The 17,500-nt window shown below is 36.7% G+C and overlaps 1 protein-coding gene across 9 annotated transcripts in view; it reads left to right on the forward strand.

Moving 5' to 3' along the window:
- The window catches only part of LOC135201449 (rap guanine nucleotide exchange factor 4-like), a 725,795-nt gene that overhangs the window by 614,141 nt on the left and 94,154 nt on the right, over positions 1-17,500 (forward strand). For all 9 annotated transcript variants that reach the window (XM_064230397.1, XM_064230399.1, XM_064230398.1 and 6 more), the window contains 2 exons: positions 4,745-5,712; positions 9,716-9,944. In XM_064230397.1, the coding sequence (XP_064086467.1) occupies positions 4,745-5,712; positions 9,716-9,944 (1,197 nt within the window). The remainder of the gene's footprint in view (positions 1-4,744; positions 5,713-9,715; positions 9,945-17,500) is intronic.

The raw sequence follows: 17,500 nt of genomic DNA on the forward strand, positions 1-17,500 counted from the left end.
TACCCAGATCTACACAATGACGGGAAAGAGGAAAAATAGACAAAAAAGACAAAGTCTGCAACCTTTTGAAAAGAGGGAATTGCAGATTTGGAGAAAGATGTTACTACAAACATCCTAAGGTATGTCACAACTATGAAATATATGGTAAATGTGCGTACCTAGATGGCTATGAGGATGATTGCAGAGATCTGCATCCAAAAATATGCAAAAACCTAAAAGAAGGAAAAGGATGTAAGTTCGACAAAAAATGTAAATATATGCACCCTGTAGCCATGAATCATAATCAAATAAATAATCAATCAAGTAATAAAATCCAAAATAAGAAAGAAACAAATAAAGAGAGGAATAAAGAATATCAGGTAAAAGAAAAAAGCAAGCCATCAACGAGATATGCAGAGATGTCAGCAAAAAATATCAAAGCCTCAGCTCCAAGATTCTACTCAAGAGATAATAACTGTATTTATTATGCAAGAGGATATTGCAGAAACGGAGAAAATTACAGATTCAAACACAAAATGAATAATTATGATGAAGGAAGATCAAATATTATGGAAAAGTTGGATTTTTTAATGTCAGAATTTCTGGAAATGAAAAAAAGAACAACATACCAGAACAGGAAGAGACATGGGAAAATCCTATTATTACCAATATTAAATGAAGGAGAAAACACGCAAACCATCATAGTGATGAATGCGCAGGGTTTAGTTACGAGTAACTCAAAAAGAAAAATAGAGTACTTAGAAGAACTAACCCAAATTGAAAAGAAAATAGATATAATGAATATAAGTGAAACCTGGTATTCCCAAGAGACTGGGAATGATGATCAGATAAAAGGGTTCCAAACTTATAGATCAGATAGAAAAAATAGGAATCAAGGGGGAACCGCAATATATGGGAAAGACAAAAAACAAGGAAAAATATATGAGAAATATAGTAACTCAGAATGTGAACTAATAGCGGTAGAATTTGAATCTGAAAAATTAATGAACATAGTAATATATAGACCTCCTAATACTAAAGTTTGACTCAATAATAGAAAAATTGGATGATATATGTAGAAATCATAAGGACTGGACTATTCTCCTATCTGGAGACTTCAACTTTCCTTTCGTAGACTGGAAAGAACGAATAGGAGATTGTGGTTGTACTTATACATATAAAAAAGAGTAGTAACAGTAGTTGCAGTAGATAAGAGGCAATTCGAAAAGCTATTAGATATGCTACTAGAATACAACATTCAACAAATAAATCACCTGCCAACTAAGAAAGGCGGAAATACTTTTAGACCTAGTAATGTTTGTGAACGAGATGAATTATGTTAAAGAAATAATAGTTTATGATGCGAGTATTTCAGACCATAATGTCATAGAATTAACAGTCCATTCCAAAGCAAGTGAAAACAGAGATAAGCAAGAAATGAAAAAGTGGGAAGGATATGGAAAATGGTCAGAAATAAATGAAGAATTAAACAAAGATTGGGATAATATTTTCGTAAGTGATGACATAAGGGTAAATATGGAGATATTATATAAAATATTAGAGAAAATAGTGGATAAATATATACCAAAGAATAAAAGTAATCATCAGTCATGCATACCAAGAGACAGAAGGATCTTGTTCTAGAAAATCAGAAAGTGGAAAAAAGGTCTTGCAAAAGAAAAAAATGCATGGAAAGTTATAGAACTAAAAAGTAAGATAGAAAATGCAGAACAAAAGATTATACAATCAAAAGAAAATTAAAAACGGGACTTGGAAGAAAAAACCCTAATAAATATCAAGCAAAACCCAAAACTATTATACTCATACGCGAAAAAGATGAATAAAAGAAGAATAGAAATAGGCCCTCTAAGAATTGAAGGGAGATTAACGAATGAAGAAAAGGAGATTTGCAACATATTGGCAGAACGATATAAGAGAGAATTCACCCCTAGAATAGATAATGAAGATAATGATATAGAAGTAAGGGACGAAAATAGTGAATATTTAGCTGACATAGATATTAATGAAGCTGATATTGTGCAGGCTATTAATGAAATTAAAAATGGAGCTGCAGCAGGGCCTGATGGAGTTCCTGCTATTTTGTTAAAGAAAGTAGTTCATTCTATCGCAAAGCCACTTGCAATATTATTAAGACAAAGTGTAGATACAGGCAAGATTTATGATGAGCACAAATTAGCATATATTACCCCTACTTTCAAAAGTGGATCAAGACTAGAGGCAAGTAATTATAGGCCTGTGAGTCTAAAATCACATATTATGAAAGTGTATGAAAGGGTAATGAAGAAAAATATTATGAAACATTTAATAAAAAATAATTTGTTTAATATAGGATAACATGGTTTTGTACCCAGAAAAAGTACACAAACCCACCTGTTAGTCCACCGTGAGAACATATTCAAAAATATGAAAAGCGGAAATGAAACAGATGTGGTTGATCTGGACTTTGCAAAAGCTTTTGACAAGGTAGACCATAATATATTAGTGAAGAAAATTAGAAAACACAATATTGTGGATAAAGTAGGAAGATGGTTAAAAGAATTTTTTTTTACACAACAGAAAACAGATAGTTATTGCAAACGATGAGAAATCGGATGAAGCCAATGTAATATCCGGTGTGCCACAAGGTTACGTGTTGAGCTGCAATACTGTTTGTTATTATGATTGAAGACATAGACAGTAATGTTAAGGATTCAGCAGTGAGTAGTTTACCCGATGACACAAGAATAAGTAGATAAATTACTTGTGATGAAGATAGGAACGCTCTACAAAGAGACCTTAACAAAGTATATGATTGGGCAGAGGTAAATAGGATGGTATTTAACTCTGATAAATTTGAATAAATAAATTATGGAGACAGAGAAGGAAAGCTATATGCATATAGGGGACCTAATAATGAGACAATCACAAATAAGGAAGCAGTTAAAGACCTTGGTGTAATGATGAATAGGAACATGTTATGCAATGATCAAATAGCAATTCTACTGGCAAAATGTAAAGCAAAAATGGGAATGTTGTTACGGCACTTCAAAACAACAACAGCTGAACACATTGATTATGGCTTTATAAAACATATGTTCGTAGTCTACTTGAATATTGCAATATGATATGGTACCCACACTATCAAAAGGATATTGCACAAATAGAGAGTGTACAAAGGTCCTTTACAGCTAGAATAGAAGAAGTTAAGGAAAGACTACAATTTTTAAAATTATATAGTCTAGAAAGGAGAAGAGAACGCTACATGATAATTCAGGCATGGAAACAGATAGAAGGAATACAGAAAAACATCATGGAACTAAAAATATCAGAAAGAGCAAGCAGAGGTAGATTAATAGTGCCCAAAACTATACCAGGAAAAATAAGGAAAGCACACAGGACATTAATCTACTACGCACCAGCATCGATAATGCAGCGTCTATTCAATGCGTTGCCAGCTCATCTGAGGAATATATCAGGAGTGAGCGTAGATGTGTTTAAGAATAAACTCGACAAATATCTAAACTGCATCCCAGACCATCCAAGATTGGAAGATGCAAAATATACCGGAAGATGTTCTAGCAACTCTCTGGTAGACATTAGAGGTGCCTCACACTGAGGGACCTGGGGCAACCCGAACAAAATGTAAGGTCTGTAAGGAAAGGTCTGTAAGGTCTCTCTCTCTCTCTCTCTCTCTCTCTCTCTCTCTCTGTACACACACACACACACACATATATATATATATGTATGTATATTATATATAATGTATATATATGTGTATATATATATATACAGAGAGAGAGAGAGAGAGAGAGAGAAGAGAGAGAGAGAGAGAGAGAGAGAGAGCCATAAATCTTCCAAGATAATGTACCTTAACCTCGTATAACCAGTTCAAAATACCAAACCTCGATATTTCTTCATGGGAATAAAGTAGATTTGTACTCCAGAGTTATTTTACTGTACCTCGGTTCATGTTCTTTTTCTTCAGTCTGACTTTCCACCCTCTCTTAACAAATGATTCATATTGCAACTGCTTTGAGGTTTTCCTCCTCTGACACCTTTCAACCCTTTTTTACTGTCAGTTTCCATTTCAGCGCAGAATGACCTCATAGGTCCCAGCGCGTGGCCTTTGGCCTAAATCTTATATTGTATCCATCTATACCTCAGGTATTTGTAGTTTTTAGATCCTTCATATTTTTTTACGCAAATGTACATTAATTTCTTCACATATCCCTGTAAATCTTTAAAGATTTATCCTCCATAATAACCTCTTTTTACGAATTCCAAAATGTTTTTTTTTTTCTCGAATTGTTTCTTTAGCCCTGAAGGTACTTTTATCTCCCGGCGTCCGAGGCGGCCTCTGATAAAAAGCTCGGATTATTTATTTATTTTTTTTTTGTGGGTAAAATTTTTCCTTTTACGTTATGTATTGATGTGGTTTTTTACGATGTCAGATTATATGGAGAGGAATTTATTTATTTATTTTTTTTGCCTGTGTATTTATCTCCTTTAATAGGGCGGATATGTTTTGGAACATCGAGTACCTTTTCTGGTAAAAAGATCCATTAACTGTGTAGCTTTGATGCTTGTTTTGAGGCCGAGGATATGAGGATATTATCATTATAATCATTTCACCTTCAAAAGTCAGTTGTTGCTGTTTAATATTTTTGAACATGACAAACAACGATTAAAGGTACAATGTTTTTTTTTATTGTATTTGTTGTTACGACTTTTGTCATAATTTTTTGTTATCTGCTTATTCCTACAGCCACAGGCTCAGTACTGGACGAAGGGAGAACCCTCTGGAGGAATTTTGGGTCACGCCGACGTCGGTCGGCCACTCCAAGGGAGCTGCCGAAGGAACCCACCGGAAGAGATGAACACAGAAGGGCCTCTGCAACAACGGCGTCTCCGACGAGGGCAGCTTCCTCCTCTCCCGTACGTGCCCCGGGCACCCACCAGTCAAGAGGCTTAGCCTCTGCAGCAGCCCCTCAGAATTCTCACACTCTTCCAAAAGGCTTCACCATGTCCAGAAACTCTGGACCTCCCCCGGATGCCACCCCTCCCCTACCCACGAAGTCAAACCACTCGCCGGGCGAGTCCTCGACGGAGCTGGCCACGAAGAGCAAAACGGGATCGCCGACACCTCCGCAGTCGTCCTCCAGAAACTCGACGCCGCGAGAAACGCCGAGAAGTACTCCGACGAGGTCCTCCCCCGTCGGAAACAGAGAGACGCCCGCCCGGAGGCCGAGCCTCAGCAGGGCGGCCAGTTTCGACAGTCCCTCCGTCAGTCCCAGAAGATCCAGCCTTCGGAGCGCTGTTCTCCGCCTGCGCTGCGAATCTCAGGACACGGCCGAAGAGGAGGACGAGGACGACGACGACGATGACGAGCCGCCCTCCCACACGTCCCCCATGGTCATCAACTACCGTGGCGACAGTCAGGAGAACGACGAAGACGACGAGGATGAAGACGACGATGACTACGAGGACGACGAAGATGGCCGTCAAAGTAGGAGGAGGAGCTCCGGCAGAATAATCAATGGAGAAGGAGGAGGAGGAGGAGAAGGAGGTGGAGGAGGTGGGAGTGGCGATGGTGGTGGAGGAGGAGGAGGAGGAGGGAAAGGTCTGTCTGGAGGGCGTAAGAAAGGAAGCAGACGGAAGAAGAAGACCGATGTCGAGCAACAGCGATCTCAAGACTTGGATTCCCCCAGCAATGCTGCTGTCCCTATCGTTGATGTGAGTCCCTTTCTCTCATTAGCTTTGTTGTATAGTATAGTAATAATGATAGTATTTATGATGTGTAAATCCACCATTAATAGACTTGTGTGTGCAAGAGACCATCTCCTTATTGGGTGTAGTTTCAGGAGACAAATTGACAGTTGTCACTCACATGCATTCCTTTAACCGTTGACAGCACCATAAGATAAAAAGAAGAAAAAAAAAAACTGCTTCATACATTGACTCCCTTTACTTACCTTTACTTGTATCCTCATCTTTGCTTGAAGGCTCAAGCTTCATGCAAAGCAAGGTCCCTCGTTCAAACATTTTTGCAATTCTATCAACCCATTCATTTTTATCAGTCCTTCTTCCTCTATTCTCTCCACATCACTGAACCATCACGGTTATCCAGTCCATCTTTTTTACTTACAATTACTTTCACATCTATTTTAGTTATATAGTGAAAGCTCCTCTCTCCCGCTCAATCCTTCTCTGTCAACTAAAATGACTCATACAGTTTATCTTGCTAGTTTCTACCGTAATCCTTTTGATGGATTTCAATATTACAATTCATATCTGTGATGAGGATTTAGCTCAACAATCCTTTTATAAATTCCAATTGTAGTCTCCAAAATATTTTGTTTCACAGAATCTTGAATCTCTTTCATGTTTTGCCTCACATTCTAATGATCAGTAATATTTACAGTGAAATTTCTTCAAGAGTCAACCCCATCCAATCTTCCCTCCACGCTACGGCTGCCTTTACACCAAGCGAATCGAAACTTCAATTCATGAAGAATCAACACAATTCATGATTCGTCTTGATTCGCCACACTGATTTCAATGCGTTTACACCAAGCGAATTGAGTTGATTAAAATCATGCCGATTTGCTTTTGTTGTAAACGGTTACGTCTAATGCCAGATTCTTTTGGCTTTCATTTACGCTAGTTATATATATATATATATATATATATATATATATATATATATCTATATATATATATATATATATATATATATATATATATATATATATATATATATATATATATATATATATCTTATCTACTTATGAGATTCAGGGTCTCTGTAACACGGTTTTTTGGACTTTGCTCCTTGTCAAAGCATCGGATGTAGCTGGAAAGTTGACATATGTATATTTTACAACCACACACAAATTTTGTCAGCATTATCAATAAACCTAAACCCGATGGTTTGATTTTTATAGAGTAAAAATGAACTAGCCGACGCCACGGCCAATGATTACGAGCCAAGAGTCGAAAAACATTCATTACGTAAGCAAGGTAAACAAACACCTCTTGACTAAATGTTGCCCCGCCCATCCACCAGACAGAAATGCCATCGGCTCTGAAAACCCAAAGACTTTATGAATGGCGGAACGATACATAGATGTGGGTGGGGTAGTCAGTGCTAGCGTAGTAATACTACTGTAGCAGTAGTGCCGCAACAGTATAGCAGTAATATACATGAATTAATCGTTTAGACCAACTGCTGGGATCCTTGAGGATCATTTAGCACTTCTTACAACTACTCGAGAAATTAGTTTTTATAGCGAGAAGTTAAATTTTCTAATCCAACAATGCCCATGGTAGCCTTCAGTGTTATCCTGAATTATAACGAGGCCAAAGTGGGTGGAGCCTCATGAAGTCACCATTCTGACGATAATTATTGGTGAAGGTTTAAAGCCAATATACGGTACCGGCTATTTTTTTCAGTAAATAGGTAGATAGCCAATAAAAAATAAAATTGCTTGACATAGGATATAACAGTTATCAAATCAAGCTATTCCCTACATCTTGTCAATCTGATTGTGACCTATAAAGTAGACTGTAATTTCTTTGGAAACTTATTTTGGGAATTAGACTAATAATCGAAGTGTTTTTGTATTTATTAACATATTTTGTTGGTTTGTTCATTATGACAATTATCAGTGGGGAGGTTCAAGAGTTCATAAAGGTGTGCTGCTTTGCTTGTATTTAAATTTGTATGTCATTGTTGCCAGAGGTTTAGCCTCCGTTACGTATAGCCAATCATCCATCGGGAAACAGGAAGAAATGCTGTTATAAGTTACGTAACGAGTGCGTTCGAAACCTTTTCTCTGAGTAAGTTGGCCCGTCTTCAAAAAAGGTCACTTTTACATTATAAGTACCAAATTTATTCAACCTACGTAGTGCAGAATGCACTCAAAATTTATGTGTTGATATAATATGTACTCTGAATAAGCGTTATATCTATGAAATGCATAGATAAAAAGTTATTGCGAAAAAACCGTGTTACAGAGGCCCTGAATCTCATAGTAGTAACGGTTAGTTTAATAACCTTCAACCTCTCACTATCAATACAATGTCGCTCCAAGAAAACAAAAAAATTCTACCTTTCATTCTCTTCGCTCCCTGTATCATCTCAGTTCATAAAAATGTCAGACATCCAGTGATATAACGCATCAATCTTTCAGACCCCTATTTTCGTACTAGTTCCTTTTGCGCTACAATAAAAATTCTTCATAAATCGTAATTTACACTATACATTTTCACTGCCCCATGTTTGCCACATGTAGTCTCTTCTCTTGCAGATATTTCACACAAATCTTTCTTTAAATTTTTAAAATAGGAAAAAAGATTCGTGGGTCTTTATCCTTTGATAATACCATACTTTGTTGTTCATCCCGTATCAGAGTTGTTCTCATAAATCTTACTTTAAAGTAAAAATGGCCTCTATGAATATTAAGCGACTCCTTGCCCGTATAATTTTAGCTCTTTTCATTATCTGTCTGAGGAAGAATTATCCCACATATCCATTCCCAAGTCTTTCTTCTTTGACAAACGGCAAACCTTAAAATTGCTACAAAGCCACTCAGTTATACTAATACCACCATAATGCAGCTTTTAACTTTTGATATATACCGGCTATTCCTAAGGTCACCCCATTTTTCCAGTTTAACCCTCAGCAGGTTTTTTGGAAAACAATTTTATTTAAATTAATATTCACGCGTTGTTTAAATCTATTTCTTCGATTTCCTACATTCGGTAGCCCTTCAAGATACTGTATCAGGCAAATTGGTTATTATTATTATTATTATTAGTATTAAGTTGTAGGGAAACTGTTATTATGTACATCAGAGTTCAGTACTGATGCATTATCGAATGCAATTAGGTTTTGAGATTGATGATCATTTGACTTATGAATGTTTGAAAATCAGAGGAAAGAGCTGTTCATTTTTTGCAGAAGAGTAATCGTTTTTATGAGAAAGACTGAGCTTATATTTAATTAACATTTTATCTAAGAAAAATCAGATTAAGATTTTAAATACAAGGAAATGGTTAATTCAAATAGTACCGGAACGTGACGCCGAAATAGAGTTCATACGCCTACGTCGGCTCCAAGCCCTGATAAAAGCCGGAGCCTGAGCATAGGCTTAACCCCCGGCTTAAATGGAACCAAGCCTTACTCGAAATCACGAATCGACGAAGAGAATGACGGGAAAAACAAAGCCACATTTTATAGAACTCCATTCATAATGGACTGTAGTTGGGTTTTCATGTCTCCACACTCAAGAGGGTAGTTCCATCAGTGGACCTCATGCGGTGCACTGTATGCATTACTTAAGGTTCTTCGCAGCGCGCCTTCGGCCCCTAGCTGCAACTCCTTTCACTCCTTTTACTGTACCTCCTTTCATTTACTCTTTCTTCATCTTACTTTACACCCTCTCCTAACAATGGATTCATAGTTACACCTTTCAAACCTTATACTGTCAATTTGCATTTCAGCGCTGAATGACCTCGTAGGTCCCAGTGATTGGCCTTTGGTTTAAATTCTATATTCAATTAAATTCCAATGTGTGGTTTTGTTTTTCAATTTTCAAGGGTCGACACTGATGGTTCATTGTAATTGAGAGCAATGCATTTTGTAAGTCAAAAGGGTATAAGTAAAATGAGTCTGTGTATTTTTTTTATGTTAATCTTATTATTAATCATTCCTTGTGATTTGTCCTACCCAAAGGCCCCGAGCGTCCGCATCTGCGAGGCTGCTTGGGTACTGAGGTCGATGCTTCTAGCCCGCGCCCCTCACCTCATGAAAGACCGGAAGCAGCACGGGCGCCAGCAGCCTCGCTGTGTAGTCGGCACAGAGCTCACCGACTGGCTCCTGGCGCTGTCCTCCACGGTTCACTCGAGGTCACAAGCGGCGGCCATGTGGCAGTGCCTGCTCGAGGAAGGGGCGCTCTACCACGGTGAGTGGCGCAGTGTTTTACTCTTCATTTTTTTTGTATATTAGGTCTTTTGTTTAGTTGGCTGACAGGATGTGTTTATAAATCAAAGGTTGTCTTTGGTTTGCGATTAAGCATGTTTTATTCAAATGATATAGATTATTATCAGTTTTAAACATTATTTTGTAGGAATGCTTACGGAGTACTTATAGAACTTGTGTAGTCTGAAAGAATGTTTGGTGAAGAATATTTTATAAAGATATTTCCAGGGTTCAGATTGATTTAGGTTTTATATATCTTACGAATGTATTTTCATCTTAAAATACTTAAAATATTGTTTTTAGTGGATGACAACGGGAATGGCAACTTAATGCCCTTATGTAGTACTTGTAGAAACAAAAAAGAAAAAAAAGAAAAGGATATACGCCTTCCTCCGAATGACGCAGTGATTCACATCTTGAATGAGCGTAGGTTACGGAAATAGGGGAAAATTTAGCTTTTTTCTTTGGGGGGAGGGTCTGAACAAAAGTAACAATAAATGTTCTCATGTCGCTTGATAAAGTAATCTCTCTCTCTCTCTCTCTCTCTCTCTCTCTCTCTCTCTCTCTCTCACAACAACATTCATTTCTTTTTGTCCCCTGTCTGTTACCGTAGCGACAGTCCATTTCATCACAGACCAGATTTCCATGTCTGTTCATTTCGCATCGTGTATCTAACGTCATTCCTTTGTCCTTCAGTCATCACTCAGGGCGCAGCCGTTTGCATGCCAGAAGGCCATTAAGGCGACGCCGTTAAAATGATAAATTTATATCTTTACCACCAGTGGTATCTCAGTCCGGTAGAGTAAATCTCCTCTCTGGAGAGGGTAACTTGCGGTTATTTTTTTTTTTTTTTTTTCGCTTCACCAGTGTCTGTAGGTAGTTTTCTTTTTCCCGTTCTGGTATTTTTTTTTTCGTGTTTATTTTGGTATTATGGATCGTATTTATGATTAGGTTTTATTAATAGCTCTTAGTAATTCGTCAGAGTACTGTTGAATTTTTTGTCTTCCCACATATTTTTCTAGCTCTTCGACTACTTAAAATTGCTTCTAATCAAGTTATATTAGCATATTTTTTTGTATGGAATTGCTGTTGCTATGATATGGTTATACCTTATCCCTTATTCGAATTAATAATAATAATAATAATAATAATAATAATAATAATAATAATAATAATAATAATAATAATAAAAATAATAAAAATAATAATAACAATAATAATAATATAAAACATGTGTAATTCGCATCAGTATCAAAACCCAGGATTGGCAATTCAAGTTTGATCCTTATAATAATTAAAATGATACCCATAATAACCCAGTATTCAAACATTAAATAGATAATTGTGTACTCAGTGCCCTAAATTCGCAATACATATTTGTTTATCACTGTTGTTATTATTTTTAATAGAAATCAGCATACAAAGATGCGTGCAACAGAAAAGAATTTCTAATCACTATAAGGATCAAACTGAATTGACAATCCTGGGTTTGATACTGATGCGAATTACATATGTCTTATATTATTATTATTATTATTATTATTATTATTATTACTATTATTATTATTATTATTATTATTTTTATTTTTATTATTATTATTATTATTATTCATTATCATTATTATTATTAATTCGTAAGGAATAAGGATAAGGTTTTATATATATATATATATATATATATATATATATATATATGTGTGTGTGTGTGTGGTGTATGTGTGTGTGTGTATGTATGTATGTATGTATGTATGTATAAATTAGGAGGAATGTAATGAATGATGATATTTCCAAAACGGCTATATTTCAACAAAATTAATGTTCTAGAATAATCAAAGGCAGAGAGAGCCGGGAAGGAGGAGGAATTGGTAATCCAGTTGCTTCTCCCAGACGAGGTCTTTTTATACTTTTGAATAACTAATGTGAGTTAGAGGTCTTTTCATCTCGAACATTTTCTTGCCGTTTTAAGCTGGTAAAGATTTTGTCATTATATAATATGTTGTTTTAAATATAGTATTATTAGTTAGAATTATTATTATTATTATTATTATTATTATTATTATTATTATTATTAATTAATAATAATAATAATAATAATAATATAATAATAATAATAATAATAATAATAATAATAATATGGAAATATAGCCAGTATCTACAGGCCTATCACCTGCCTACCAATGATGTGGAAGTTACTAACAGGTATCATCAGCGAAAGGCTATACGACTACCTAGAGGAGACAAACACCATCCCCCACCAACATAAAGGCTGCAGAAGGAATTGTAGGGGCACAAAAGACCAGCTCCTGATAGACAAAATGGTAATGAAGAACAGTAAGAGAAGAAAAACCAACCTAAGCATGGCATGGATAGACTATAAGAAAGCCTTCGACATGATACCACACGCATGGCTCATAGAATGTCCGAAAATATAATATGGGGCAGAGGAAAACTCCATCAGCTTCCTCAGAAATACAATGTGCAACTGGAATACAATACTTACAAGCTCTGGAATAAGACTAGCAGAGGTTAATATCAGGAGAGGGATCTTCCAGGGCGACTCACTGTCCCCACTACTCTTCGTAGTAGCCATGATTCCCATGACAAAGGTACTGCAGAAGATGGATGCTAGGTACCAACTCAAGAAAAGAGGCAACAGAATTAACCATCTGATGTTCATGGACGACATCAAGCTGTATGGTAAGAGCATCAAGGAAATAGATACCCTAATCCAGACTGTAAGGATTGTATCTGGGGACATCAGGATGGAGTTTGGAACAGAAAAATGTGCCTTAGTCAACATACAAAAGGGCAAAGTAACAAGGACTGAAGAGATAAAGCTACCAGATGGGAACAACATCAAACACATAGATGAGACGGGATACAAATACCTGGGGATAATAGAAGGAGGGGATATAAAACATCAAGAGATGAAGGACACGATCAGGAAAGAATATATGCAGAGACTCAAGGCGATACTCAAGTCAAAACTCAACGCCGGAAATATGATAAAAGCCAGAAACACATGGGCAATGCCAGTAATCAGATACAGCGCAGGAATAGTGGAATGGACGAAGGCAGAACTTCGCAGCATAGACCAGAAAACGAAGAAACATATGACAATACTCAAAGCACTACACCCAAGAGCAAATACGGACAGACTATACATAACACGAAAGGAAGGAGGAAGGGGACTACTAAGCATAGAGGACTGCGTCAACATCGAGAACAGAGCACTGGGGCAATATATGAAGACCAGTGAAGACGAGTGGCTCAAGAGTGCATGGGAAGAAGGACTGATAAAAGTAGATGAAGACCCAGAAATATGCAGAGATGGGAGAAAGACAAGCAGAACGGAGGAATGGCATAACAAACCAATGCACGGACAATACATGAGGCAGACTAAAGAACTAGCCAGCGATGACACGTGGCAATGGCTACTGAGGGGAGAGCTCAAGAAGGAAACTGAAGGAATGATAACAGCGGCACAAGATCAGGCCCTAAGAACCAGATATGTCCAAAGAACGATAGATGGAAATAACATCTCTCCCATATGTAGGAAGTGCAATACGAAAAATGAAACCATAAACCACATAGCAAGCGAATGTCCGGCACTTGTACAGAACAAGTACAAAAAGAGGCATGATTCAGTAGCAAAAGCCCTCCACTGGAGCCTGTGCAAGAAACACCAGCTACCTTGCAGTAATAAGTGGTACGAACACCAACCTGAAGGAGTGATAGAAAACGATCAGGCAAAGTTCCTCTGGGACTATGGTATCAGAACAGTTAGGGTGATACTGCAAATAGACCAGACGTGACGTTGATTGAAATCAAGAAGAAAGTATCACTCATTGATGTCCCAATACCATGGGACACCAGAGTTGAAGAGAAAGAGAGGGAAAAATGGATAAGTATCAAGACCTGAAAATAGAAATAAGAAGGACATGGGATATGCCAGTGGAAATTGTACCCATAGTCATAGGAACACTAGGCACGATCCCAAGGTTCCTGAAAAGGAATCTGGAAAAACTAGAGGCTGAAGTAGCTCCAGGACTCATGCAGAAGTGTGTGATCCTAGAACGGCGCATATAATAAGAAAAGTGATGGACTCCTAAGGAGGCAGAATGCAACCCGGAACCCCACACTATAAATACCACCCAGTCGAATTAGAGAACTGTGATAGAGCAAAAAAAAAAATAAATAATAATTTAAAAAATCCTCATAGTAGCACGAGTCTTCAAATGGAGAAACAAATCCACAGTTATGTAAATGTACAAATATTATAAATATTATAAATCTAAAAGCAGCAAGGATAGCTTTCGGGAGTGTGTTCGGTTCCCCTTATCAATCTACATAACTGTGGATTTGTTTCTCCTAATAATAATAATAATAATAATAATAATAATAATAATAATAATAATAATAATAATAATAATAATAATAATAATAATAATATTGGTGTACGCAGTCCATTCTTTAAATAGGTTTACTTTTTCTTATTTAGGTCTGGGATTAGGTTTGAACTATGTTGGATATATTTTGATTTTATTGAGTTTTTGAATTATAGCTTTGGTGGTTGGAAGTAGTCAAAAGGTTGAAAATTTTAAAGATTTTGAGAGTTTTTTTTCTCTCTAATGTTTGGCTTAAATTATGGCAAATACTTTTTCATGGCAAGGTATGGTAATGTTCGTATTCGGCTAAAATCTAGCTATCCATTTTGCACTTTATTTCTGTTGCTTTGCCTTTTTGAAAATATGTGAATAGGTGCAGTTATCCAGCTTCGTAATGATACCAAAATCAGTATTGTATCATAAAAAATGATTTTACAAAGACGATTCCAAGAAAACTATCGCGAAAGTCTTCGAAAGAAGTCCTGAATTTTTAAGGACTATTTCTATGCGTCTCACTATGTAAACTGTATATCATTAATAGCTTTGTAAAGTTCGTTTCTCGAAGTGTTGTAGGCTGCATAACAAATTTGGAATTTTTTAGTGCTTTTATTGGCCATATTTATTTTTACTGCAGAACACAGAAATTAGTCTGGCCAATTTCATCTCATAATTTTGACATTTTCATTTTCGTTATTTGTTTTTTGTGATGCGACACAAAAATATATTAATAAAAATGCGTTTTACATAACAGGAATTACCGTTACTATTATAATTACTGCTGATAGAAAGACCCTTCTTATGCAGAGGTTTTCAAGCGTATTAGTAAAATGTTGCAGAGTGTTTTCAAGTTATAAAGATCATAAACTTCAGAACATATACGTAATAAGGGTTGCTTTGTCTCTCTCATTTGCCTTTATTATTAATCAAAAAGAACAGTCTATCACCTAATAAACACATCTGTTTCGGTGACACTACATTTCCCCAAGAGTGTAGTTAGTTGTAATTGGTTGACTTGGTTTGTTGTCGTTTCTGCGCTGAATTGCGTATTTTTCACGTCGAATATTCTAGAGTTCCTAAAATTTACAGAAGAGGAATACCGAAAGAAATCGTGATCATTTTGTGCCAACTAGAGCAGTAGATGATATCCTCCAAACGCCTAAGTGGTGCCAACACATTTGTTTACTCGTTGAAAGTGACGCAGTTGACGCATACTTGACAAAACCACATACTTCACACTTACCCGGACCCCGTAAATAACCAGGCACTTAATTCCCTCGCCTCCCATTTTCCCTGTCATTAGTTAATTGCTGCCAAACAATTACGCACGTCTACTACCCTGACGAGCAAACCAGCAGCTCGCCCATTAGCCAATTACCCGGGTTTAAGTTAACCACTCAGAGACTGCGTCTGCTCTCGGTAACCCCGGAATGGCGTTCTAATTGGCTCCGTCGTGTGTGAATGGGAGATGCTGCTGTGAACGTGAGAAAACCCTTGTGGCAGCGCATTTTATGTTCCCCTTTTAAGTGTGTATGTGTGTGTGTGTGTGTGTGTGTGTGAAAGGGGGTTGATGCTGTGCAGTGAAAAGATAAAAGTGAGTGCGATGCATCTACTCTTGTCACTCCCGTGTATGCGCAGCGCATAAACAACCATGCTCTCTTACGGTAAAATGCCGCGTCTATTTAACCAAAATACCACCTCTCTCTCTCTCTCTCTCTCTCTCTCTCTCTCTCTCTCTCTCAGATTTTTGCTATCCACGTTGTGAGAAACCTTTTGTATTTACGTGGCCGTATTTGTCCCAAGAGGCAACTGTGGCTATTACAATTACATATGTATCTGGTAAACTGTGACCAGTAGATTCTTCATATATTTATTTCAGCCTAAAAACTAATAAAAACGATTGCTCACTAAGCTACGATGGTGAGGATGGGTCTATTCCAGCTCTAATGAATGTATTTGAAAACAACAGGTATATATGTATGTTGTATGTGCGAGAGGCATTAGACTTTTATTCTTCTCGTGGTCAAGTCATTGTGAATATAAGCCCCGGGTTCGTTTTCCGCTACCGGACATCATAATTTCCTCATATTTCTTGCACTCTGATCTTAGGGCTTTGTAGTGACAAGTATATCCCCCCCAAAAAAAAACAAAAAAAAAAAAAAAAAAAAAAAAAAAAAAAAAAAAAAAAAACGCTGAGAATTCGAGAAGTTAGAAGGGTATTCTGGCTATTACAATTACACATGTATTTGGTGAAATTCACCAGTAGATTATAATTATACTATATATATATAGATATATATATATATATATATATATATATATATATGTGTGTGTTGTGTGTGTGTGTGTGTGTGTGTGTGTGTGTGGTGTTTGTGTTTATGGGTGTGTGTTTGTGGGAGACTGACCATATAATGATAACCACAATGCCCTCTTAACATCTCAGTTTTTTCACACTTTTTTGGATACGATTGCCACTAAAAATTCTAAGATCTAAATGAAGTAATTCTGCTCCCTGTAACATGATTCCAACTCGCATTGGGCACCACAGAATGAGGCCACCTGTTTCATAAAAAAGAATGAATTGCATCCAAAGAGGATTGTTATTATTGAAATTTACTGTCTAGCTGTAAACCCTAATTTTTTTTTTCTTGTGGGGTGTGTGTGGGGGCGGGCCTGGTACTTGGACAATAGGTGACAGCTGATTTATCGAACATTTGTCCATGTGCCAACCTTAATGAGAGCACTTGTCAGTAGTCATGTTCTTTGTACACATACTCTCATATTATTTATCAAAATGCCACATCTTGCCCCATGAACTTTTTTATTTTTTTTTTTTTATTTTTTTTTATTTTTAGCAGTATTTTACATGCTGCCCCGTCACTTTTAGGGATTAAGTTAATGTGGATGATTTAGCTATTTCTTTCAGAGGCTTGTAAATATTTCTCAACTAGGTGCCCTAGATACCGACTTGTCAGAGATCTCAGTTTTGCTAGTTTTTTTTCTATATAAATTAGTGAATTGGTAAACGAATATTTTGTTGTTGTTGCTTTTAAAATGGAAAAATCCAAAGACTGTCTAAAGTACCGCCAAAACTGCATTCGGGACTGTCCAAATTCCCTCCAGTACTGCATTTGGCAGTCTAAATTCCCTCCAA

Source organism: Macrobrachium nipponense, chromosome 28, assembly GCF_015104395.2.
Source record: "Macrobrachium nipponense isolate FS-2020 chromosome 28, ASM1510439v2, whole genome shotgun sequence".
In the NCBI taxonomy this organism is placed as follows: domain Eukaryota; kingdom Metazoa; phylum Arthropoda; class Malacostraca; order Decapoda; family Palaemonidae; genus Macrobrachium; species Macrobrachium nipponense.